Source organism: Cuculus canorus, chromosome 4 (genome assembly GCF_017976375.1).
Source record: "Cuculus canorus isolate bCucCan1 chromosome 4, bCucCan1.pri, whole genome shotgun sequence".
NCBI lineage: Eukaryota > Metazoa > Chordata > Aves > Cuculiformes > Cuculidae > Cuculus > Cuculus canorus.
Window position 1 is genome coordinate 47719883 of NC_071404.1, and position 20311 is coordinate 47740193.

The 20311-nt window shown below is 49.2% G+C and overlaps 3 protein-coding genes and 1 non-coding gene across 4 annotated transcripts; 2 read left to right on the forward strand and 2 right to left on the reverse strand.

Annotated features, from left to right (window-relative positions):
* Window positions 1-1315: 1315 nt before the first annotated feature.
* RPS3A (ribosomal protein S3A) lies at window positions 1316-5696 on the reverse strand. The gene is made up of 6 exons (XM_009567282.2): window positions 5541-5696; window positions 4395-4498; window positions 3104-3291; window positions 2720-2928; window positions 2018-2127; window positions 1316-1478 (listed from the first exon to the last, which is right to left on the reverse strand). Exons 1-6 carry the CDS (start codon window positions 5600-5602, stop codon window positions 1357-1359), a joined length of 795 nt encoding a protein of 264 aa, XP_009565577.1. The 5' UTR covers window positions 5603-5696; the 3' UTR covers window positions 1316-1356.
* LOC128852199 (small nucleolar RNA SNORD73) lies at window positions 1751-1820 on the reverse strand. Its single transcript, XR_008449907.1, has one exon. It is a non-coding gene; the product is annotated as a small nucleolar RNA SNORD73 (small nucleolar RNA).
* A 5984-nt stretch (window positions 5697-11680) lies between the features above and the next one.
* On the forward strand, window positions 11681-12797 carry LOC104065145 (ribonuclease CL2). Its single transcript, XM_009567582.2, has 2 exons — window positions 11681-11868; window positions 12269-12797. Exons 1-2 carry the CDS (start codon window positions 11704-11706, stop codon window positions 12704-12706), a joined length of 603 nt encoding a protein of 200 aa, XP_009565877.2. The 5' UTR covers window positions 11681-11703; the 3' UTR covers window positions 12707-12797.
* A 4150-nt stretch (window positions 12798-16947) lies between these two features.
* On the forward strand, window positions 16948-19992 carry MBOAT4 (membrane bound O-acyltransferase domain containing 4). The gene is given in 7 exon segments (XM_054066047.1): window positions 16948-18012; window positions 18509-18724; window positions 18993-19103; window positions 19105-19260; window positions 19354-19603; window positions 19605-19621; window positions 19623-19992. Coding segments are annotated over 7 exon segments (1227 nt in total). The 5' UTR covers window positions 16948-17815; the 3' UTR covers window positions 19903-19992.
* The last annotated feature ends 319 nt before the right edge of the window (window positions 19993-20311 follow it).

The following is a 20311-nucleotide window of genomic DNA, read 5'->3' on the forward strand; positions in this document are numbered from 1 at the left end:
GATCTGTATTTGCAACTCAATATTAAGACAGTTACCTGAATATTAAGTCACAGGCTACGCTAAATGTCATCTCCCATTATTAAATCAGTAACTTGAAATTACATGAAATCACTTCACTCAGTCTTATAAATTAGAAAAAACTTTTCATTTTGCTTGTTAATTGGTCCAAACCCAAAATATCAATTAGAAAAAGTTGAAAATCCCCAACACTGAAGAGCACATGGCTAGCATCCTTCTACTTTTCCCCCCAGTATCTTTGCTGCAACAGTACCATTTCACTGCTTTCCACCATTTCCTGCCCCAAGCTCTGTCACAGCTGACTGCAAGAGCCACCACCACTACCTCAGTGACCTCTCCAAACAGGTCAGTATAATGTTCTCAAGTTTGAAATCACAAACTTACTAACAACTTACTAACAGTTTAGATATGTCAGCCAATTCTAAACTAAATATCCCAGTAGTGCAAAAATACTCCTCTTTTCAGCCAGAAAAACACCCTTCTATTTTTAAGATGGCATTAGGTGAACAATACCAAAACCAAGACACGTCATCAGATAATGCAAAAAGCACTCTTGGATGATTTACTGAGTAATTTCAAATGCTTTGTTTACAGAACATAAGCCATCACCTTTTTATGGTTATTATTTTTTCCTCTGAATTTCCACAGGTTTTCACCTGGGATTACAGTTACCTCTGAGTTCTCATAAAAGTTAAAACTCTCTATACAACCCTACTCCTAAATATATTCTGCATTTTACACTGCTCAAAACTAACACTGCTATCAAAATTGCAACTTGACGATCATTCAACCCCTTTTGAGCATCAAAGACCAACTCTATCCCATGAGCGGTCTCATCAAATTAACACTAAGTAGCTGAAACATACAAATATGTGATTCTCAAGCAGACTGGTATTTCCAAGACTTCCTTAGAATAAAAAACATCTGAAATAGCAAGTTTCTCTGTATTGCAACCCATCTGCCCTGTACAAAGCTCCTCACTGAAGCACCTTTCACCGCTGTAACACAAGCTACCACCTCTACATACATCCACAAGACTTCTTTAGTGAGGACCGAAATTACTGGGGGAAAAAAACACCATACAGAATCCTTGGTATTGTACTTTCCAACAGCAGCTTTCAGAAAGGACAACCCACCTTCTTCCACTTACCTTGCAACACCAATCATAAGAAACAGATTTCCAAAACAAGCATTTTCTTTTTTTTTAAAGCAAGGCAATAGGTTTACCTTATTAAAAACCCATACACATATCCAATACCAACATTGTCCCGTAGCAATACAGGCAACCAAACATTAGTTCTCTATATTAAAACTTTTATTTTTGATCAATTTTTAGTTTCAGACAGACTCTTGCACAGGCGGCTCATATCCATCAGCTCGCTCTACTTTAGTGCCTGCCTCATCTCCAGAAGGTTTTCCAGCACCACCACCTTCACCATGCAGTTCCATCAGCTTGCCCACTAAAAAGAACAAGTATTATAACAGTGAGAGACGCACCTATTTACAACGGTTTTATGTGACTGAATTGCTCTTCATATATTAATTAAACCACCAAACATTTAATGTAGGTATGATCAAGTGTATTCCAGAAAGCTCATGCATGGAGATGCTGCTGCAGTAACTGACAGTCAGACAAAAACAAGCAGTAACATAAATGCTCATAAAGAAATTACAAATTAAACTTTCTTTTTTTTAAGAGGTAGGTCAAGAACGTACCACTTTATTATATGGGAATGTCAGAAAATGGGAAAGTAGAATCATTCCACGTCATCTGGGACCGAAACATTTTGTCATCATTCATTCCCAAGTCAAAGCCTTTAAACATATGGCTGCAGTTTCAGGCAAGAATTCAAAAAAGCTCCAAACTGCCTGATCACTGCTTTGTCAGACTAGGACAAGCCTTTTAACTACTACAGCTACTTAAGCCTATGATGCTGCTTAAACACTTCTATCCAAAAGCAAATGCATTTTCAAGTAATGGCTTCCCACATCCACTTACATTCAAACTTGGGCTTCTTCAGCATCTTAACCTTGCGCACATAGACATCGTGAAGAGGGTAAATGGACTGACACGCCTTCTCTATGTCTTTGCCAATGCTGTCTGGGATCCTGAGAAATCAGAAAGCACATCAGTTAACAGACCACTGAAAACTGTGCCTGCTTCTTCATCAGCAACACAGGCTTTAAGTAGTTCTTAAGAATACATAACATTCTGTGGAAGTCTGCCTCAAAACTACCTTCACGTTGACTATTTTCTTCAGGTCTGTTAAGACTCAAAGACTTTTTCCTTGCAATGTTAGAAGGGATATAGTGCAAGTGTGCTCGTTTTGAGAGCAAATCTGCAATAAAACTTTCAGAGGCAAACACCATACTTTGGAGCACTTCTTTCTACAGGGAGAATGCAGAACATTCAGAGCCCCAACTGATGACAATTTGCTATTTTAGTTTGTAGAAACACAAATCAGAAGTCTGTGAGGAGCCCGATTATAAATTTATGCAAACATGATGGTTGATGAAAGTCAAATATGATGCAGACTGAGACTATACAAAGAAAATGGCACATTAGCTTCTACACGAGGGACGTTGCCTGGTCAAACAGGAGGTGAAGTACCAGCATTTCTTCAGTACTTAGTAACAACTGACCAACAGCCAACTATCTAAACTTTAGGGGAGAAAAAAAGAAAATGCAGCCAAAGCTTACAGCTTATTGACAACTTCTTTCAGGTCATTGGTTTGGACCTCTCGGGTCATGATTTCCATCATCTTCTTGCGAATTTGTCGAACCTGCTGATGCTGGGCATACGAAGTCTTGCGGATTTGGTTATTACGCTTCTTCGTAAAGCCCACACAGAAGAGGCGCAACAGGTAACCATCAGTGGTTTTGACATCAACATGGGCTTCAATCATTGTCTAAAAAAGAAACAGTCATTTGTCATCAACATGACAGACAAGTTTCTTAAAACCGTGCACCTGACATTCATTAATACCTGCTGATGCCACTTCAAACAGAGCTTTACAATGCATCAGCAGTCACCTCCTTTTTTTAAAGGCACCAGCAACAGCACAGATTTCATCCTTTACACACCTGCCATTTTTTGACCATGGAGCACATTTTGTCCCGGGTGAGGTCCATTCCATGGAAATTGGTCAGACAATTTTTGCCCTGAACGTCCTCAGTTATCAGCTTAAATTTACGAAAGGCAACCTCATCATTCTGCAGGTCAGCCAGACTCACTTCAAATACACGACCCTTCAGTCCATCAGAGGCAATTTCTGTATTATGAAACAAAATAAAACACCTTTTATTTGACATTAGAGAAGTATTATTCAAATCAAATACTGAACTTCCATATGATGTTTTCTAATAGTAGGTGATGCCACTAGTTTAACATCTCTGAAGTTTATGTGTCTTGAAAATCAAATAAAATTTCTAGAACCAAATACCGTATTTTGTTAACTTTGTGAAGAATCATTTTAAGATGGTATCATATGCAGAACACAAAAACCAGCATATATAATACTTTTTTAAAGTGAAAGGGGTTACAATGTATTCAGAAATTATGAAAAATAGTGACAAGATAAAGATCGACATGTGTTCAGCAGTAATAAACACCGAAGTACAGCCATTTCACAGCTCTACCTCTTACAGCTAACCATTTTGGCTGACTATTACTTGGTTTAGTGGCTCTTACTTTACCAGTTCAAAGAAACTATCATCTTCATAAATTTAACTTCAACCAGAACAGTATAATGCAATCATTTAGCCATTCTACAATGCTAAACTTCAAAAAATACTGTTTCCTCTATCCAGATCACCCTGCACTCCTAACAGAGGCTTTCTTTTCCTAAGGTGTGCCAGATCATATGAAAACCTTTACCTTTCAGTGACGCATCTACATATGCTCCCATTGTAAGCAATTCTAGCTCTCAGATCTCTCTACCTAGAAGCTTCAAATTTCAGTCTCTCCTAACACAATGATCTTTATGATCCTGTTACAACCAAGGTCTCCTGTAATGTGAATGACTCCTTCAGTCTGAACCTTCCTCAAATTAATCAGGTTTCCACAACAGCAGTTTATGAGAAACTTCAGGCACGTCCTTCCATATCATATCCATGGTTTGGCATTCTTATACAAACAAGGGCCACCTCATATCAGCTTCCCTGCAACTAAGCTCACCATTTAAACAACTGTCAACTTAAGAAAATTTGCTCACATCAAGCAATTAAGTTAGAAGTCTCTTTTTTTTAAAAAACCCTCCAGGTTCATAATATTGAGCAAAAAGTACTCATCAGCAGTTCTTTAATCAACTCTCATTTGGAGATAGCACATGGAACAAATATGTTTCCCTCTACTCCATAAAACCTCATTACTTACTAGTTCCTTGAGTCCTGGTGACAAGTGTCTTTCCAATGTTTCGGATATTGAACATCGCTGGTGCTTTGACATCATACCAGTCCTTTTTGGAGAAAGGATCAACCCTTTAATTTAAATAAAGTAGAAAAGCTTTTTTTACTAATTTTCTCAGAATAAACCAGGCTGAAACATCAACTTCCTCCCCATATGCTTTGTGAAATGGAAATTCAAATAGCAACATTTTCTACTAAGTTTAATGTGGACAGGTTGGTAAATACATTAATGGAGACAGGTAATGGTTTCCATTACAGTGAGGGAGGCATTCATTTCAATTTGCTTCAGAAAAGATAGAAGGCAACTGCAGAAACATCATAAATCTAGGACAACAAAATCTATACAGCACCTATACAGCACAATTCCAGCTACTGCTCCAGCGTGATACAAGTGATGCGTTTTAAATAACTTCCCCATTAAGATCCTATTTCATTTCTTAACAAGTAAAATGCAACAGACATATCGAAGTGTGCACCAACAGCAGGCCCTGATCTCTCTGGTGATCAGTGATAGGACACAAGAAAATGTCAAGATGATGTGCCAGGGGAGGCTTAGGTTGGATACTACGAAAAGATTCTTCCCTAGGAGTGCAGCGGAGCACTGGAAGAGGCTCCCCAGGGAAGCAGTCATGGCACCAAGCCTGACAATATTGAAGAAGCACTTAAAAAACGCCCTCAGACACATGGTGTGAATTTTGGGCCTGTCCTATGCAGAGACAGGAGGGGGACTCGATGATATTTGTGGGTCGTTCTATGATTCTACGACCACGACCCAAGACCCGCACTTCTAAAGCGAGCAAATCACGCCAGGCCCGCGGACCCACCCCGGAGGATTACGGACAGCGCCGAGGCCTTTCTACGACAGGCGGCAGGGCCGCAGGCAGCCCATCCCGACCAGGAGCCGCGCCGTCCCTGCGGCCGCCGCCGCTTGGGCTCCCCCGCCCCACAGGCAGCCGAGGCGCGCGCTCTCCCCCCGCCGCCGCCATGACAGCAGAGGCCGCGGCTCCCCCGGCTGCCACCACCACCATCCGCCCCGCATCCGCGGCATCCTGCCTCCGCGGCAACCCGCCCGGCGCCCCAAGGCCTCTTCTCCTCCTCTCCTAGCTGCCCTTACACTTTCTTCTTGGCGCCTTTCTTGCCGCCTTTGGTGAGGCGCTTGTTCTTGCCGACCGCCATGGTCCCGCCCCGCTGAGGAAAAGGCCGGGCAGGGCCGCTCGCGCGAGATTTAGCGAGACCGGGGCTCGCGCGAGAACGAGGCTGCCCCTCGCTGCGGGGCGGGGAGGCCTCGGAACGTACCAAGGCGGGACGGAACCAACGGGGGGGGGAAACACACACATTCCAGGCTGGAAGAAATGAATGACAATTAGAATAAAACAAAAATTAAAGCGCAACAATTCAGCGCCCTGTGTTGCCAGCAGGCAGCCCACCAGCCATCCCGCTCCTGGGGAAGCTGGTGTGAAGGAGAGCTGGAGCAGAGGCTGGGACTGAGCCGTGCGGGGAGGAGGGCTGCAGGATGCCACGTGTGATGGGGCAACTGGGGGAACTGGAGGAACTGGGCTTGTTCAGCCTGGAGAAGAGGAGGCTGAGGGGAGACCTTATCGCCCTCTACAACTGCCTGAAAGGAGGTTGTAGGGAGATGGGTGTTGGTCTCTTCCCCTGAGACAGGATGAGAGGGAATGACCTCAAGTTGTGCCAAGGGAGGCTCAGATTGGACATCAGGAAAAATTTCTTTACTGGATGAGTGGTGAGGCGTTGGACTAGGCTGCCCAGGCAGTGGTGGAGTCACCATCCCTGAAAGTGTTTAAAAAATGTGTAGATGTGGCTCTTTATACATGGTCCAGCAGGCATAGGGCTGTTGGGCTGGTTGATCTTAGAGGTCCTTCCCAACCTTAATCATAGAATCATAGAATCACCAGGTTGGAAAAGATCTCGTGGATCATTGAGTCAAACGATTCCTATCTGCCACTAAACCATGTCCCTGAGCACCTGTCTTCCCATCTTTTAAATACCTCCAGGGATGACAACTCAACCCCCTCCCTGGGCAGCCTCTGCCAGTGCCTGATAACTCTTTCTGTGAAAATTTTTTTTCTGATATCCAGTCAGAAGCTCCCCTGGCACAGCTTGAGGTCATTCCCCATTGTCCTATCACCAGACAATTGGGAGAAGAGGCCAGCTCCCTCCTCTCCAAAACCTCCTGTCAGGTATTTCTAGAGAGCAATAAGATCTCCCCTCAGTCTCCTCAAGGCTAAACAACCCCAGTTCCCTCAGCCGCTCCTCGTAAGACTTGTTCTCCAGCCCCTTTGCTAGCTTCTGATTCTTCTTCACCAGCTTAATTATTCTACAATTCCATGATCCCTGTTGAGGGGTCAAAACGTGGCAGTGGACAGGCGCTGCATGCTTGCTCTCCAGGGCAGCAGCACAGCACTGGGAACAGCTGCCCAGCTGGGACAAGGGTCAGCCACCTCCCTCACGGAGCTGGCAGGATGGCTGGGGAGGACCAGGCTGCTGGGTGAGAGGACACACAGCGAGGGCCATGGAGAGCCCTGGGCTGAGCATCATGCTGCTTCCTGATGAGCTCCAGTCTCTGGACAGAGCGGAGCTCAGCCTGTCACCAGCAGTGCCAGTGTCTGCACAACAAGAGAGTGATAGTGCCAGCCATCACCCACCACGCTGTTACCAAATGTCCTGTGATGAGAGACCTTTCCCTGGCACCAAGCAGACAGGGAAAGTTGGAGCAGGGAAGGAGGTCCGGCCATCTGTTTTTCTAAGTCTGCTCCCACATCTGCCTCCTGTGCTGGGGTTCTGTCTCTCCTCCAAGGGAGTGGGCCTGAGCCCCAGGAGCTTAGGGCCATGCTCCCTGGTGCTCAGCAAGAAGGAGCTGTGCCAGAGCAGGGACATTGCCCAGGTGCCTGCCTGAATCACACTCACCCTCAGCACCGTGTTCACCCTGGCTTTGCCAGCAGCACCATGGGGCACTCAGGAGCTTTGCAGGCATAGGTGGAGCAGAGTCCTGGCCCAGCTGGTGTTTCACAAGCACTCCAGAACGGTCCTTGCATCTTTCTGGGCACCACGGATGCTTTTTGGTGCACGCTAACCACCTCCCTGTGCCTTTATGTGCTCCCATGTTGGCCTTTCTGTGCCTTTTGTGTCCTCACAGAGCCCTTCTGTGCCCTTCAGTCCCATCCGCTTGCCAAGGACTTTTTGGGTTTGGATTTTTGGGATCTTTTGGCACACCACGAGGCCTCTGTGCTGAGGCAGCCTTGGCATGCTTTCCAGAACATTGGTTTTGGCCTTTCTATGTTTTTCATGGCATCACAGGCTCCTTCATGTCTTTTTGGGGTGGTCCTGGTGTACCTCTCAGGGCTTCCCATGGCCTCTGTGTGCTTTTTGCAGTGCTCCAGGACCCTTCTTGCACCTCTCAGTGCACCCGGTGTGTCAGGAACCTTGTGGAGGACACTGTGTTTGCAGAGTTAGTGATCTTGAACAGGCCATTCCAGCTCTACTGGGCTCCTCCCTTCAGGCTGGAGAAGCCCCTCTGTTATTAAGGTCATCTGTAATGTGCAAGGCCTTTGGGAAAGCTAAGCTGTGTGTGGAACAAGGGGTGAAACCTGTTGATCCTGACCGTTGAGACCGCTGCACTTTTAGCACTTGATGAGCCACACCACAGTCAACCTGGGCAGGCACAGGCCTGTGACTGAAGATGTACTTGCTGTCTATGATTTACTTGAGATATTAAGGTTTACTCACTATCTATATTCTTCTTTTTCTTCTATTAAATCTTTTCTCTTAAGCCATTTGTTGCTGCGCCTTTCTTGCTGAGATCCAGAAAAAGCCCACCACTGCCTGCCTCGCAGCTTTACCCCACTGCACAACGTGTCGTGGCCCTTAGAGCTCCTTTCTGGGTCACACCAACCTCCTCCGTGTGCCTTACTACGCACCGCTGGGTCACCAGGGAGCCAGCAAAGCGCTTAGCCCACCAAGCACACGGTGCTCCTCTGTGGCCCTTTAGTTGAACGCATCAGTCAGTACTCGGTGACAGCACAGCACTGGGGACAGGAGATGCCCAAGCAGGGCAGCTGTCCTGCAGGCAGCCAGGGAGGACACCAGCTGTCAGGCTTGCCCCAGTGGACAGGGTGCCCTGGAATGGAGTTTGCTGCTCTGACTGTTCAAACAGAGCAACTGCCCAAAAGACAGATGCTGCCTCCTGCAGGTTCTGTGCAGCCGGCAGCCCACAGCTCACAGGATTTTTCCTTTGGAGACAGGCTGAGGGTGATCCATGTAGCCAGAGCAGAGACCAAGGGATGGTGGTCACTCTCCAAGGGCTGAAGGGCTGAGATGGAAAGAAAGAGAGCGGAGATCAAACCCCTGTGTCTGCAGAGCCCCTATGCATCCTCTCCAGACTGCACCACCCCCCCCAGGCCTTTCCATGCTACAGAGAAGGTGGGGCACCAAGGGGCAAATTTTTAGTTGCTGGTCTCGACAGATTCTTCCTTTCCCCTCTTGCCTGGGGCAATGCTGCCCTTACTAACCCACAGAGGCAGTCTGCGGCTTCTCACGCTGGTGTCCTGTGTGCTGCAGTGAGCCATAGGCACATGCAGTCCATCTCCCCTGCACTCCGTAGCAGCACAGCCCCACCGAGCCATGACAGCCTGACCATCCATCTACCTGCCTCCCTGCAGGCAGTTCTGACCCCATGGCGGCACAGGACAGCAGCTGAGGGGGTCATGTATGGCAGGAGGAGCCTTCCATCAGCCCACCTGCATGGGCAAAGATGGGAGAGGGAGATACAATGCCCCCGTCAGTGCCAGACAGTTGGGACTCCCCTGGGACAACAGGAGACCAGAGGTTGTGGCTCACCAGCTGATCTCACAGCAACCTCTGGCACAGGTGCCTGAGGGTCCTCCAAGCAGTGTAGTCTCTAGCATAGGTACCTGTACTATGCCAGCTAGAGACAGCACTGGAATGCATCCTGACTAATTGTGCCCAGGACCCAAGCCACTTGAAGTAGCTTTTCAACCTGTGCCTGTGACCCTTTGGACTTGCCTTCCTCTCACACTGGTGGGGCCTGGGGACAATTTTGCGTAGTGAGACAGAGAATCTGTTCATGCCCAAGACTGCCTGGGGAGTCTGTGCTGCTGATCTGAGCAAACAAGGTATGGAGATGACACTGCTGAAAAGGAGATCATCACAACCAGAGCTTTGGGAATCTCCACTGGTCCAGCTCCAATGAAGATGGCATTGCAACTGAGGCTCCTCTTACCACCTGTAACAGGATGGGACCACTCACCCTGTTGGGAAAAATTGTCTCCCTCTGGGACTTTTGCACGATGCAAAGCTAACAATAAATTAGTGTGTTTTAAGCAACCCACTGTCTGAGAGTGTCTGAGAAACACTTTGTGGGGAAATGTGGGCAGGTAGAAGGTTGCTGCCTACTCACATGCAGAAGCAGCAGGGTGGCACTTTGAGGTAAGTAAGCAGTACCAAAACAGAATGCTTCCTATAACCCCTTTTTCCTTTCTTTTCTGGTTTTCTGCTCAGCTTCCATTGTAAGCGGAAGATGACTCTGTGCATGTGATGGGAGGAGAAGAGGAAAGGGAGTCAGACCTTTCTCAATAGTAACTGCTGACAGGACAAGAGCCAATGGGGGCACAAAGGGAAAACCATGATATTCCATCAGAACACACTGGTTCTGGTGGCTGTGACAGCCTGGGGGACAGGTTGCAGTGGTAGTTGTCCACAGGACATCACCAGACAGTCCCACATCTCTTTGACTTGAGCGATTGGTTGAGGGGCAGATGGCCAGGGGCTTTTAACTCAGAGCAAGAGCCCAGCCCCTCAGGGTAAGGCACCGTACCACCCTTGGGGTAGGGGGCACAGGTGCTCAAGGCTCCCAGTGGTGGCAGAGAGGCTTTGGGGATGTGCTGAGTGCCCAAGGCTGTGTGGCAGGGCCTGAAGCCTCTTCAAGCCCATCAACACGTCAACACCTTAATGTGTACTGGATGCAGGGCTGATGCGGATCCTTGCCATTTCCTTCTCCGGGCAATGCCATCTCCTTCACACTCACACTAGGACAGTGGAAGACAGCATGTAGCCAGGGGATGGAGATGAGATCTCCCATCCTGCTTCCACACCCAGCAGAAGCAGGGTCTGTCAGCCTCAGAGAGTCAGCAAGGGTGCTTTGCTGATCTTCCATGTCTTCAAGGTTTTGGCTAGGTGCCTGAGCTAGTCCCACTGCAGGGGCTGTACGACTATGAGGAAGATTTCTCGGGTGCTCAGAGCCATAGAGATGGGGTAATGCTTTCACAGCCCAGGGCAGGGCACTCTCCACCTTCACCATGGCTTGTCTTAGAGATTTTTCAGCTCTTTTGGGGAAGGTTGTGGCTAGGACCAAGTCTACCCTAGGCTGAAGATCATGGTGGGCCTGAGACAGACAGGGGGCAGCTCTGTGCTGTCCTTGAGGACAAGTAGGTGAGGTCTGATGGTGATGCATATTCAAAAAGTTCATCTTTCAGCTGCCTGTGGCCCTAGTGCTGAGGCACACCCATGGAGTGTCAGCAGCTAGTGTCTTTGTCCTCCTTGAATCACTGGTGGGGTCAAGCTTAGTTGCTCATGTGGAGGAAGATCAGCTGAGGGCTTCTGTTCACTTTCTTCCTCATTCTCAATCTGCCACTTTCCATCAGTCTTGATCAAGTCTTTGAAGAGGAGAATGATCACTTGCACTGGGTGGTGACAGCACCTCCTCAGCACCATCTGCCTCTCCCTGTGGAGGGAACATGCTCAGTCAGGTTGTCCTGGATGGTAAAGGAAAGCGGTGGGGTTTTGATGGGCTCAGGTCAGCTTCTAGCTCTTTGCTTGTTTCTGCTTCAGCGGAACAGCCAGGGGCATGTGAGGTAACGGTGGGGCAAAACACATCCTGGACCTTCCCGGGGGTATGGACTTGCCTGCAAGGGACACAGGGGCAAGGGACACGTAGCTCCCAAAGAAATGAGGGACATACCACCTTGTCCAAGAGAAACAGGAGCATCTGTCAGCTGTCCCAGCGGTGATGCTGACATCCTGTCCTCTCCCTGGGGAACTATGGTATCTTCCCCTGCCACACAAGGGGACCCAGCTGTTCTGCCCCCCATGGGACCTGTGGTCGAGGCCAGAATGTATAGTTCAAAGCAACACGGGCAGGAGGCACCCGAGGGGAGGGGACTTGCGCAGCCAATCACGTGTTTCATTAATGATTACATAATGACCTTGGGGAGGCTGCAAGGGGGAGTGTGGCTTCCTGGATGCCTGGTTCTCGCCACATCTGCTGGACCTTGGTCTTTGTCCTGCCTCTGTCCCTGGATCCTTGCTCATTGGACCCAGTTGGGGCCAGTATAAAAGAAGATCAGAGGAGCGGGAGGGATCCCAGAGAACCTGAGGCCGTAAGGAAAACAGAAGCCCACACACAGGTGCGGTGAAGGATGTGTAGGGTGTCCGCAGGAAGGGACTCTGAAGGCCCCAAGCATCCCATGGGGAAGGGAGAATATGTAGGGGATGCAGATGTCGAGACATGGGATTGGTCTGGGGTGGGGGGGACCCAAGGGTCCAGGGATGGTGTTCCATAGGGAATCCAGGCATCTGGGGGGTGCCAAAATACAGGGTACATAGGCATCCTTATGGTCCAGGTATCCAGGGGATTGCCATAGTGGACCTAGAGGTCCAAGGAGAGGGGTCCCTGTGCATTTAGAGGGGGTTTATAAGGGGCCCAGATGTCTGGGAGGGGGCATTTGTAGAGGAATCGAGCATCCAGAGTGGGATTTCCAGCTGGGGGTGCAGAAATCCAGATGGCCCTAACTCCACTTTCCCCAGGTGGCCATGGCGGGTTGGGCGCTATGCATGGCCATGATGCTGGCAGCACTGGCAGGGGCGGTGGGCGAGTCCCGCTATGAGAAGTTCCTTCGGCAGCATGTGGACTACCCCCGGACATCTGATATTGCGGCACACCGCTATTGTGAGACCATGCTGGCGCGCCGGCAGGTGACAGCCCCAGGACGGCCCTGCAAGCCCTCCAACACCTTTGTGCATGAACCAGAAGAGGAGCTGGTGGCTGCCTGCAGCCAGACGCCTGACTCAGCTGGGGTCCACAGCACCCTGAAAACCATGAGCATCACAGCCTGCCGCCTGCGGGGGAGAGATAATCGGAATCCTTGCGCCTACCGGGCTCGGCAGCTCCAGCACCACGTGCGTGTCAACTGCATTAATGGGCTGCCCGTGCACCTTGCTGGCACCCACGAGCCCCCACAGTGAAGCTTGGCATGGAGGGGCTGTAGGTGGGGACGTGGATTCTCCCTCACACTAGGGGCTCTTTCAGGGCCTGCAATAAAGGAGGTGCCACAGACCTGGGCTCTGGCATCAATCCTACCCCTGCAATCCTACCCCTCTCTGGGTGCCCCTGAGTGCCCCTAACCCTGTCCAAGATGGGCCTGCCTCCCTTGTCATATGCCTCGTAACCCCCTGAGTTTTCCCAATCCTGGGTGTCCCATAGCAGCCCAGGGTACCTCTGGCCTCTCCTGTGCCCCCTAGACTCCCTTTTCTGGGTGCTCCACAACTCCCTGGGGTGCTTCATAATTCCCCTATCCTCCCCTCAGTACCCCCGCCTCCAATTCCCTGGATGTGTACCCAACTCTCCCCCAGTATCCTGACCATTTGGGTGTCATAATGCTTTCCTGGATGCCCCATAGCTCTCACAGGGTCTCCCAGTCTCCCATGTGACTCATAACCCCCTGGGTACCCCCAGCTTACCCCATGCCTGCTCCATAAACCCTCACATACCCCACAGTCCCCTCTCCCATATGCCTCTGACCCCATATGGAGCCTCTCTGGGGCTGAGGCTGGTCCTGGGCCCCCTTGGCACCCCTATATAGCCAAGCACTAGCTGGAGCCACACACAGCCCTGAACCATCCCCCCACACATACTGAACACACACAAACACAAAACATGCTCTGTGCACACAATGCACAACCTCAGCCACATTGGCAACACAAAACATGTACTCAATGCGCGCACACACACCCCTACACACACCATGCCTACACAGCACAAACACACACCCCACACAAGGCATGAAAAGCACATGCACACAATGCCCGCATACGCATACACAAACAAGTATTGTTTTGAGCTTGGATGGGATTTCATGTATCAGCTTGTGTTGATCTTGTTCTGTCACTATGCACTACTAAGAAAAGCACGGCTCGCTTGTCTTCATTCCTCCCCATCAGTACTTACTAGCATACTTATAAGACGCCCCTGCCTGAGCCTTCTCTTCTCCAGGCTGAACAGTCCCAGCTCTCTCAGCCTTTCCTCTTATTAGAAATGTTCCAGGCCCTTCAGCAGCAGCAACCCTTTGCTGGGCTGTCTCCAGCATGTCCATGCCTCTCTTGTACTGGGGAGTCCATCACTGGATCCGGCATACATGGTGCATCTCACTAGTGCTGAGTGGAGGAGCAGGATCACTGCTAGCAATACTATCTGATACAGTCCTGCAGGCTGATGGTTCTCCTCTTTGTTCTGGTCCTGTTGCCCAAGAAGTCCTCAGGACTCCAATGGAAGTGCTAACATCCAGGTGCTGCTGCATAAAGACAGCCCAAACGCACGCAGAAATTGTAGCTGAGATGGCAAAGAATGCAACAAGTGGTCTTGGTGATCCTTTTCAATTGCTCCCTGTCCAAGATGTCTCTTCCTCATGCGTCTTGAATAACTCAGGTGCTCCCTTTCAGTAATTCAGGAGAAAGGCACATGAGTAGCCCTCTATGGACCAGTGAGCTCCAGCTCTCAGCCCTGCCCCAGTGAGAAGAGCTGTATTCCCTGTACACTGGAGGGGAACTGGAGTATTTCAAGGGCATTTGGGGTCTTCCTGGCCTGGCAACTTTCAGCAGATTGACTTCTCCACCCTGCTCCCTCCTGGCCATGGCAGGAGTCGTGTGGGCTAACACAGGATAGGATGCCTGGGGTCTCTATGCAGATTTGACCTGTGCCCTGGTTCTTCCGACCTTGGTTCATCAAAGCCTGAAGGAGGACTCCAGCCTCTCCATCTGTTCTCTAGCAGTTCAGATCGTGCTGACACCGAGACAGAAAAGTAACACCACTTGTGATTTACCCTACAAGCCTTGCACTACAGGTTCTGAAGAGCATGGGGGCAGTGGCACCCATCTTAGGAAGACAGCTCTGAGCAGCAGGCCCAGAGCAGCAATGCCAGTTCTGGGATGCCCTGCATGCCAGGTCTACCTGAGTGTGCTGGAAAGTGGGTTGCTCCTGGCATCTCCCCTTTGCCTGCAGGAGAACTTCATCCCTCTGACACATCCCATCCCATTATTGTGCTCTTCATTCACCCTTCTGCTGTGTTTTCCCCTAAGAAGCAACTCTGCTTCTTCGGCATATGTTGTTGTCTGTTCTTTTTGAAAGCTGAAGGGAAAAAAGCCTCAGCGACAAAGGAATCAGAATCATCCTGAAAGTCTGTTCTGTCAGCCAGTGGCAACGCAGAACATAGCCGGGTATGGCTTTCTGCAGGGCTCCCATATCATGTGAAAGGGAATGGAAGGGGAACAGCATGCAGCCCTAGACCCTTTTTCCCCATCACTGGCTACTGTGCATGGTCCTTGGAACCGCATCGCTCTTGTCTCAGGAGCTGGAGGGTGAGGGTGAGGGGAGCCAGCACAGGGGATGGTCTCCGGTGTTGTCAGTCATTGTTCTAAAACACTAGGGGGTACAAGAGGATCTGTTTCCATCTGGCCTTAGTCTCAAAACCGAAAGAGATAAAGGAGTTCCTAATAGGATTCTGCCTTGAAAATAAATCACCTCTTTTGGTAGTTCCAGCACAGAGCAAGAGCACAGTGCTGGCCCCTCACCTTCACTAAGTTCAGCTGATGTGGCTGAGCTGAAGAGTTGCAAGGCCATATTGCAGGCAAGAATTGGCTTGCAGAAATTTCACTTAATTTAATATATTGCCAATTAACATACAGCTTTATTGCCAATTAACATACACCTGATTTGGATATTGAGAAGCACAAAAGGAAAAAAAACCAACATGAGCACTTATGGAAATGCTTTTCCTCCCCTTTCCCCGGCACAACTTCAGACCTCCATGAGTGGGGTCATGGCTGCAATAAAAGACTTTCACACTGTCCTTAACTAATGGGATATGGCCATTTATCCAGTGAGAGAAAAAGGTCTTCACCACAAGCAGCAGTGGGCAGTGAGCAGCAAATCTGTAATGGCAATAAGTAGCAAAAGCTAGTGTGGGACCGATGCCTGAAAAATAAAAGCAGGTTTTTTTCATTTTTGTGTCATACTAAATCATTGCAGTTGTTTCTTAATTTGTTTCTCATTTAGGTACTTTTATGTCCTAACCTATCACAGCCAAATGTACAGTTCCAAGGTTTGTTGTTGATTCTGCCTTACAACACCACATGGTGATGGAAACTATCATCTCTCTTTTGTGGATGGGAGTTAAGCAGTTTTCCTAAGGTCACAGAGAAAGTTTGACAAAGAAGCTCAGTCCAGGCCTCCTGAGCCCTATTTAATGGCTTCCCTTCCCATTTAATGTGTTTCTTTGGAGAAAAGACAAACCATACCAGCTTTCAATGTACATTTTTCACTTTGCATTGTGTCCTGCAGCGTATCAGTATAGGCTGCATTTCAATAAGCAACCAAATCTTCCCCAAACAGCACCGTATACCACCAAGAAAGCAACTATAAACTTTTTGGATGCCAGCCCAAAAGTAGTACCTGAGTTATATCTGCTCAAACTTCATGCCCACAGCTTGCTTTGACAACGGTCAGCCTGCCCTTCTCACCTGCTGTATTACCAAGCAATTAATTTCTTAGCCAGGAACCGGGCAGTTGCTTGTTTAGTCCAAGGAGGATAAAGAAGGGAATGAAGATATGTCTCATGGTTCACTACGGCTTGCATGCTTGCTTTAAGATCACACTCCCGCTGCCCAGTATCTGATGGTGTGAGAGGCATGAGCAGTGCGTTAACATTTCCAATGCTACTGTGGAAATTCATTTCTGCCTCTTGAAAAGTAATGGCATTTTTGCAGAACTGTAGCAGTGAATTGCTTAAGCAGACACTGTAGAGGACTTAAAAAATACTTACTCAGCAAAGTCAATACTGTCTCCATGGATTTGGCAGAACGAGTCCTGTGAAACCAGGCTGTTGTTGCAGGGCGTACATGCCAAAATGGACATGGAAAAAGCTTCTCTCCAGTGCTATCACTTGCTCTTAAAATATACCCTGCAAATACAGCCAGTTTCTCTTAGCATTTGCTCTAATAATTTTTTCCTTGGGATTTTGGTCCCTCACTTCTTATAACTAAGTAACCCATCCAAACAATGGGGTAAGCTTTCCAACATCATAATAGCTTGAAAAGCTGAGCAAAGAGTAGAATCATTCCTAAAACTCAGACTTGGTATATATTTTAAAATCAAAATTTCTTTTTTTTTTTTTAATTAGCACAGTTCTTTCGCTATCTTTAGGCACAAATTTTGTCCTTTATATTGAAAAACAGACTAATTAAATATTTGAAGCATTCATCAAAGGAAGGGGGAAACCTTACTTCTTCTACCACTCCAATATGTTGGGTTTTTTAAATTCCAGAAGGAAATTAAAGGGTGTTACTCTTTGTATTAACACTGTTCGTATGCCTAAAGCAAAGAAGATATCACTGAGTTTATGCAAAAATCCATGAGCATTCCATTTGTATTTGTCTGTTTTTTTCTTAGCTGTATCTCACAAAGAAGAGTCAAGCCCTGTAGATTAGTTTTCTTGGGCTTTTTGTGTCTGTTAAGCATGAAATACTGCTGGTGGCATTGTGAGAGCAATAGCAACTGGCTTCATATCACTCCTGAGACAACTTTTCAAATCACCTTTCAAGTCTGTCCCAAAAGAGAACCTTTTGCTTTTTCATATGGCGTGTTTTTGATTGAATGTTTAACTGCAGTTTAAACACTTTAACTGCAATGACTAATTTCTGCCATCACAAACACCTCCATAAGCCCATGTTATTTTTTATTTCCTTGAAGAAATATTGTGTGGAGAGAATAGAGCTGTTTCTTTACCTCTGTAGATGCAAAGACCCTGTTTCTTGGGCTGAGTGGTGGGGCTGAGGGGCTCACTCTCCCTTGGCACTGCAAAGTGGCAGAACTCATCCTCTCCTTTATGTCACCAGGGGTTTAAGTACTTGGACGTCTCCACCATTATCCTGTAACAAGTAGGCCAGAGCCAGGAAGAAGCCACAGTTTTCTGTTGGGGACAGAAGAGGAAGGACAGAGCCTGTGGGAGTACCTGCTTCTCTTCCTGCAGATACCTTTGTTTCCTTGGTTCTGCTCTGTTGTTTTTCTGTTGTTGTCCTGCCATGTATAAAGAGGAGCCAGAGCAGGCCTTGGCTCAGCCCCTTCTCTCGGCATCAGAAGCAGCTGAAGAAGCGAGGTGCTCAATGCACGGGGCAGACCTGCTTGTCCTCCCTGCAGCCCTGTATCAGCTGGTGGCTTTCATCTTTGCTGCTCTCTGCCACTACCTCTGTGTTTCAGGTTGCCTCTCTCTGACTGCTCGGTTTTGGTCATCACCGCGGCTGCGCACGTGCTGAGAGCAAGACATGCCTGTGGATGCTTTCTGGGGGCTCTCTAGGCCAGAGATGCAGTGGGATGCATGGTAGCAAGTCCCCGCTGACTCTGGTAGGGACATTTGTATGGCTTGCATGAGGGCTGTCCCCAGTCTCTTTTTTCTGCACTGGGTGCCAGTGAAACACGGGTTTAGGGCCGTTCCAGAATAAGCACACAGGCAAGGGGAGCAGAGCAGGGGATGATGACTGCCTCTGGTATAAATAGGCAGGGCCAGCAATATCTGCTCCAGTCCTCCCAGCGCATTCCAGCTTGCTGCCACAATGGTCTCAGTGATTCCTCAGCCCCACGAGAGGCCAAGAGGCAGACTACTGGGGAAAAGTGGAGCCTGCAGGACACAGACTACACCCCACTATCAACATCCTCTCAGGAGTTTCATGCCCAGCTTTTCCCCAAAAGGCAGCAAAGGGGCATCTGGTCTCTTCTACGTACATATTCCTCCTTGCTGGAGGATATCTCCTTGCTGACACAGCCATGGGCAGCTATGCTGTGTTGCTCCTTGTCCCTGCTGCTGGCTCCACACTTGTCCTCCTTTCTGTCAGCCCAGCTCATGCCCACACCTGGGTCTGCACCCTTCAGATGTCCTGGCAGATGCTCTGCCAGCTGGGTGTGAGCAGCCAGGAGCTGGACCCACAGGATGCCAGGTAACACCCTAGCTCTGCTTTCCTCCCACTCCTTCCCTCAGCGGACTGGGGGGGCTCCCAGTCATCTTGTGAGGGTGGAGAACCCTCCACACTAGACTCTTCCACAGCTGTCAGTCTCCCTTCTGGCTCCAGCCGCATCCTGGTGCATGAGCATGGCAGCATGCTGGGGACATGGGACAGAATATTCCCCATATGTAGCCTTGTGCCTGTGCCCCTCATGCTCCCTTTGAGGGACTCGCAGCAGCTCTCTGATGCCTTGCCATTTCAGGCTAGCCGTCGTGCTCTCTGCCACCATGCTGCTCACCCAGAATGCTATGTCTCTGGCCCTGGACTTCCATGAAAGATGAATGTCACACCATGTGGGCCAGGGACTTCTGCAGCACACTGCCCCTCTGCAGCTACCTACTTTTTTCCCCAGCCCTCCTCACAGGTCCCCTGTGGTCCCTCGGCTGGTTTCAGGTCCAGGCTGAGCGCTGGGGTCCTCTCTCAGGCTCACTGCAGGCTGCCAGCCAGCGGTGCCGCTGGGCACTGGCCCTGTAGGGGCTGTACGAGGGGCTGGTGGGAGGAGGACTGGCTGGCAGGGACAGGGCTGTGCCTGCCTAGGCTGCCTGCCCCAGGTCTGGGCACAGGTCCTGCACCTCAGGCTGGTATAGTTTCCACTGGGTGCTGCATGAGACCCTCCTGGAGGTGGTGGACTTTGGGCCAGAGGTGGGCCAGGGAGATCTTTCTGTCCACGACCTGTGGATGCTTGAGACAACGCACTACTTTGTCATCTTCACCCAAACCTGGAACAAGAGCACATCCTGCTGGCTGAGGAGGCTTGTCTTCCAGTGCTGCCCAGCTCAGCCACTTCTAGCTACTTTTGTCTTCTCCACCTGGTTGGCATGGCCTCCAGCCCAGGTTTCCTGTGCTTGGCTGTCACAGTGGAGCCCAAATACCACATCCATCCCTTCTTCAGCACCTGGGCCTCCTCCCAGGTTATGAAGCTCCTCTACCATGGTGCAACCTCAGTGTTCACATGGGTCATCATGGCCTACATCGTGGTGGCTGTGGAGATTGCGAGCTTTTCCACACATTGTCTCCTCTAGACTTCCTGCAATAGCATCCTTCTCCTTTGCTATGGCCTCATGCTGCTGCTTGCCAAAAGTCAAAGTAGAATTGAATTTATTCTGGGCTAACTTGTGCAGCCAGTGGGACTTGCCCCTGCACCTGTTGCAGACAGGGTGAGAAGAGCTATTTGCCAAGCAATCTCATATAACAGCATCTCCAGAGAACCAGGCCGGCTTGTACTCTTGGGATATCCCCCAGCTTTGAGGGATACTCTGAAGCAGGGAGGTGAGGTCACCAGGCCACTGAGCAAGAGGGCTTCTAGCGACACTACCTGCCCAGTGTTTGCCTTGGGTCTTTAAGTCTCAGTCTTATCTCATGTAGGGAGCATACGACCTCCTCACCAAACTCATCTGTGCTACAAATGCACTGGTCAGCAACTGTGTCCACCTCCTGGGAGTCTGTCCTCCATGACAACAGCAGGCACTGGCAGAGGTTGCACTGCCTTGCCACCTTGCTTGTGTGCATGGACCACTGGGA

Coding starts and splice junctions, on each gene's coding strand:
- RPS3A (XM_009567282.2), bottom strand. CDS start 5,602: ATGGCGGTCGGCAAGAACAAGCGCCTCACCAAAGGCGGCAAGAAAGGC. Junction 2,128..2,719: donor AAAGAAGTTGTCAATAAGCT/GTAAGCTTTGGC, acceptor CTGATTTCTCAG/GATCCCAGACAGCATTGGCA. Junction 1,479..2,017: donor GAAGAAGCCCAAGTTTGAAT/GTAAGTGGATGT, acceptor TGTTCTTTTTAG/TGGGCAAGCTGATGGAACTG.
- LOC104065145 (XM_009567582.2), top strand. CDS start 11,704: ATGCCTGGTTCTCGCCACATCTGCTGGACCTTGGTCTTTGTCCTGCCT. Junction 11,869..12,268: donor AAACAGAAGCCCACACACAG/GTGCGGTGAAGG, acceptor CACTTTCCCCAG/GTGGCCATGGCGGGTTGGGC.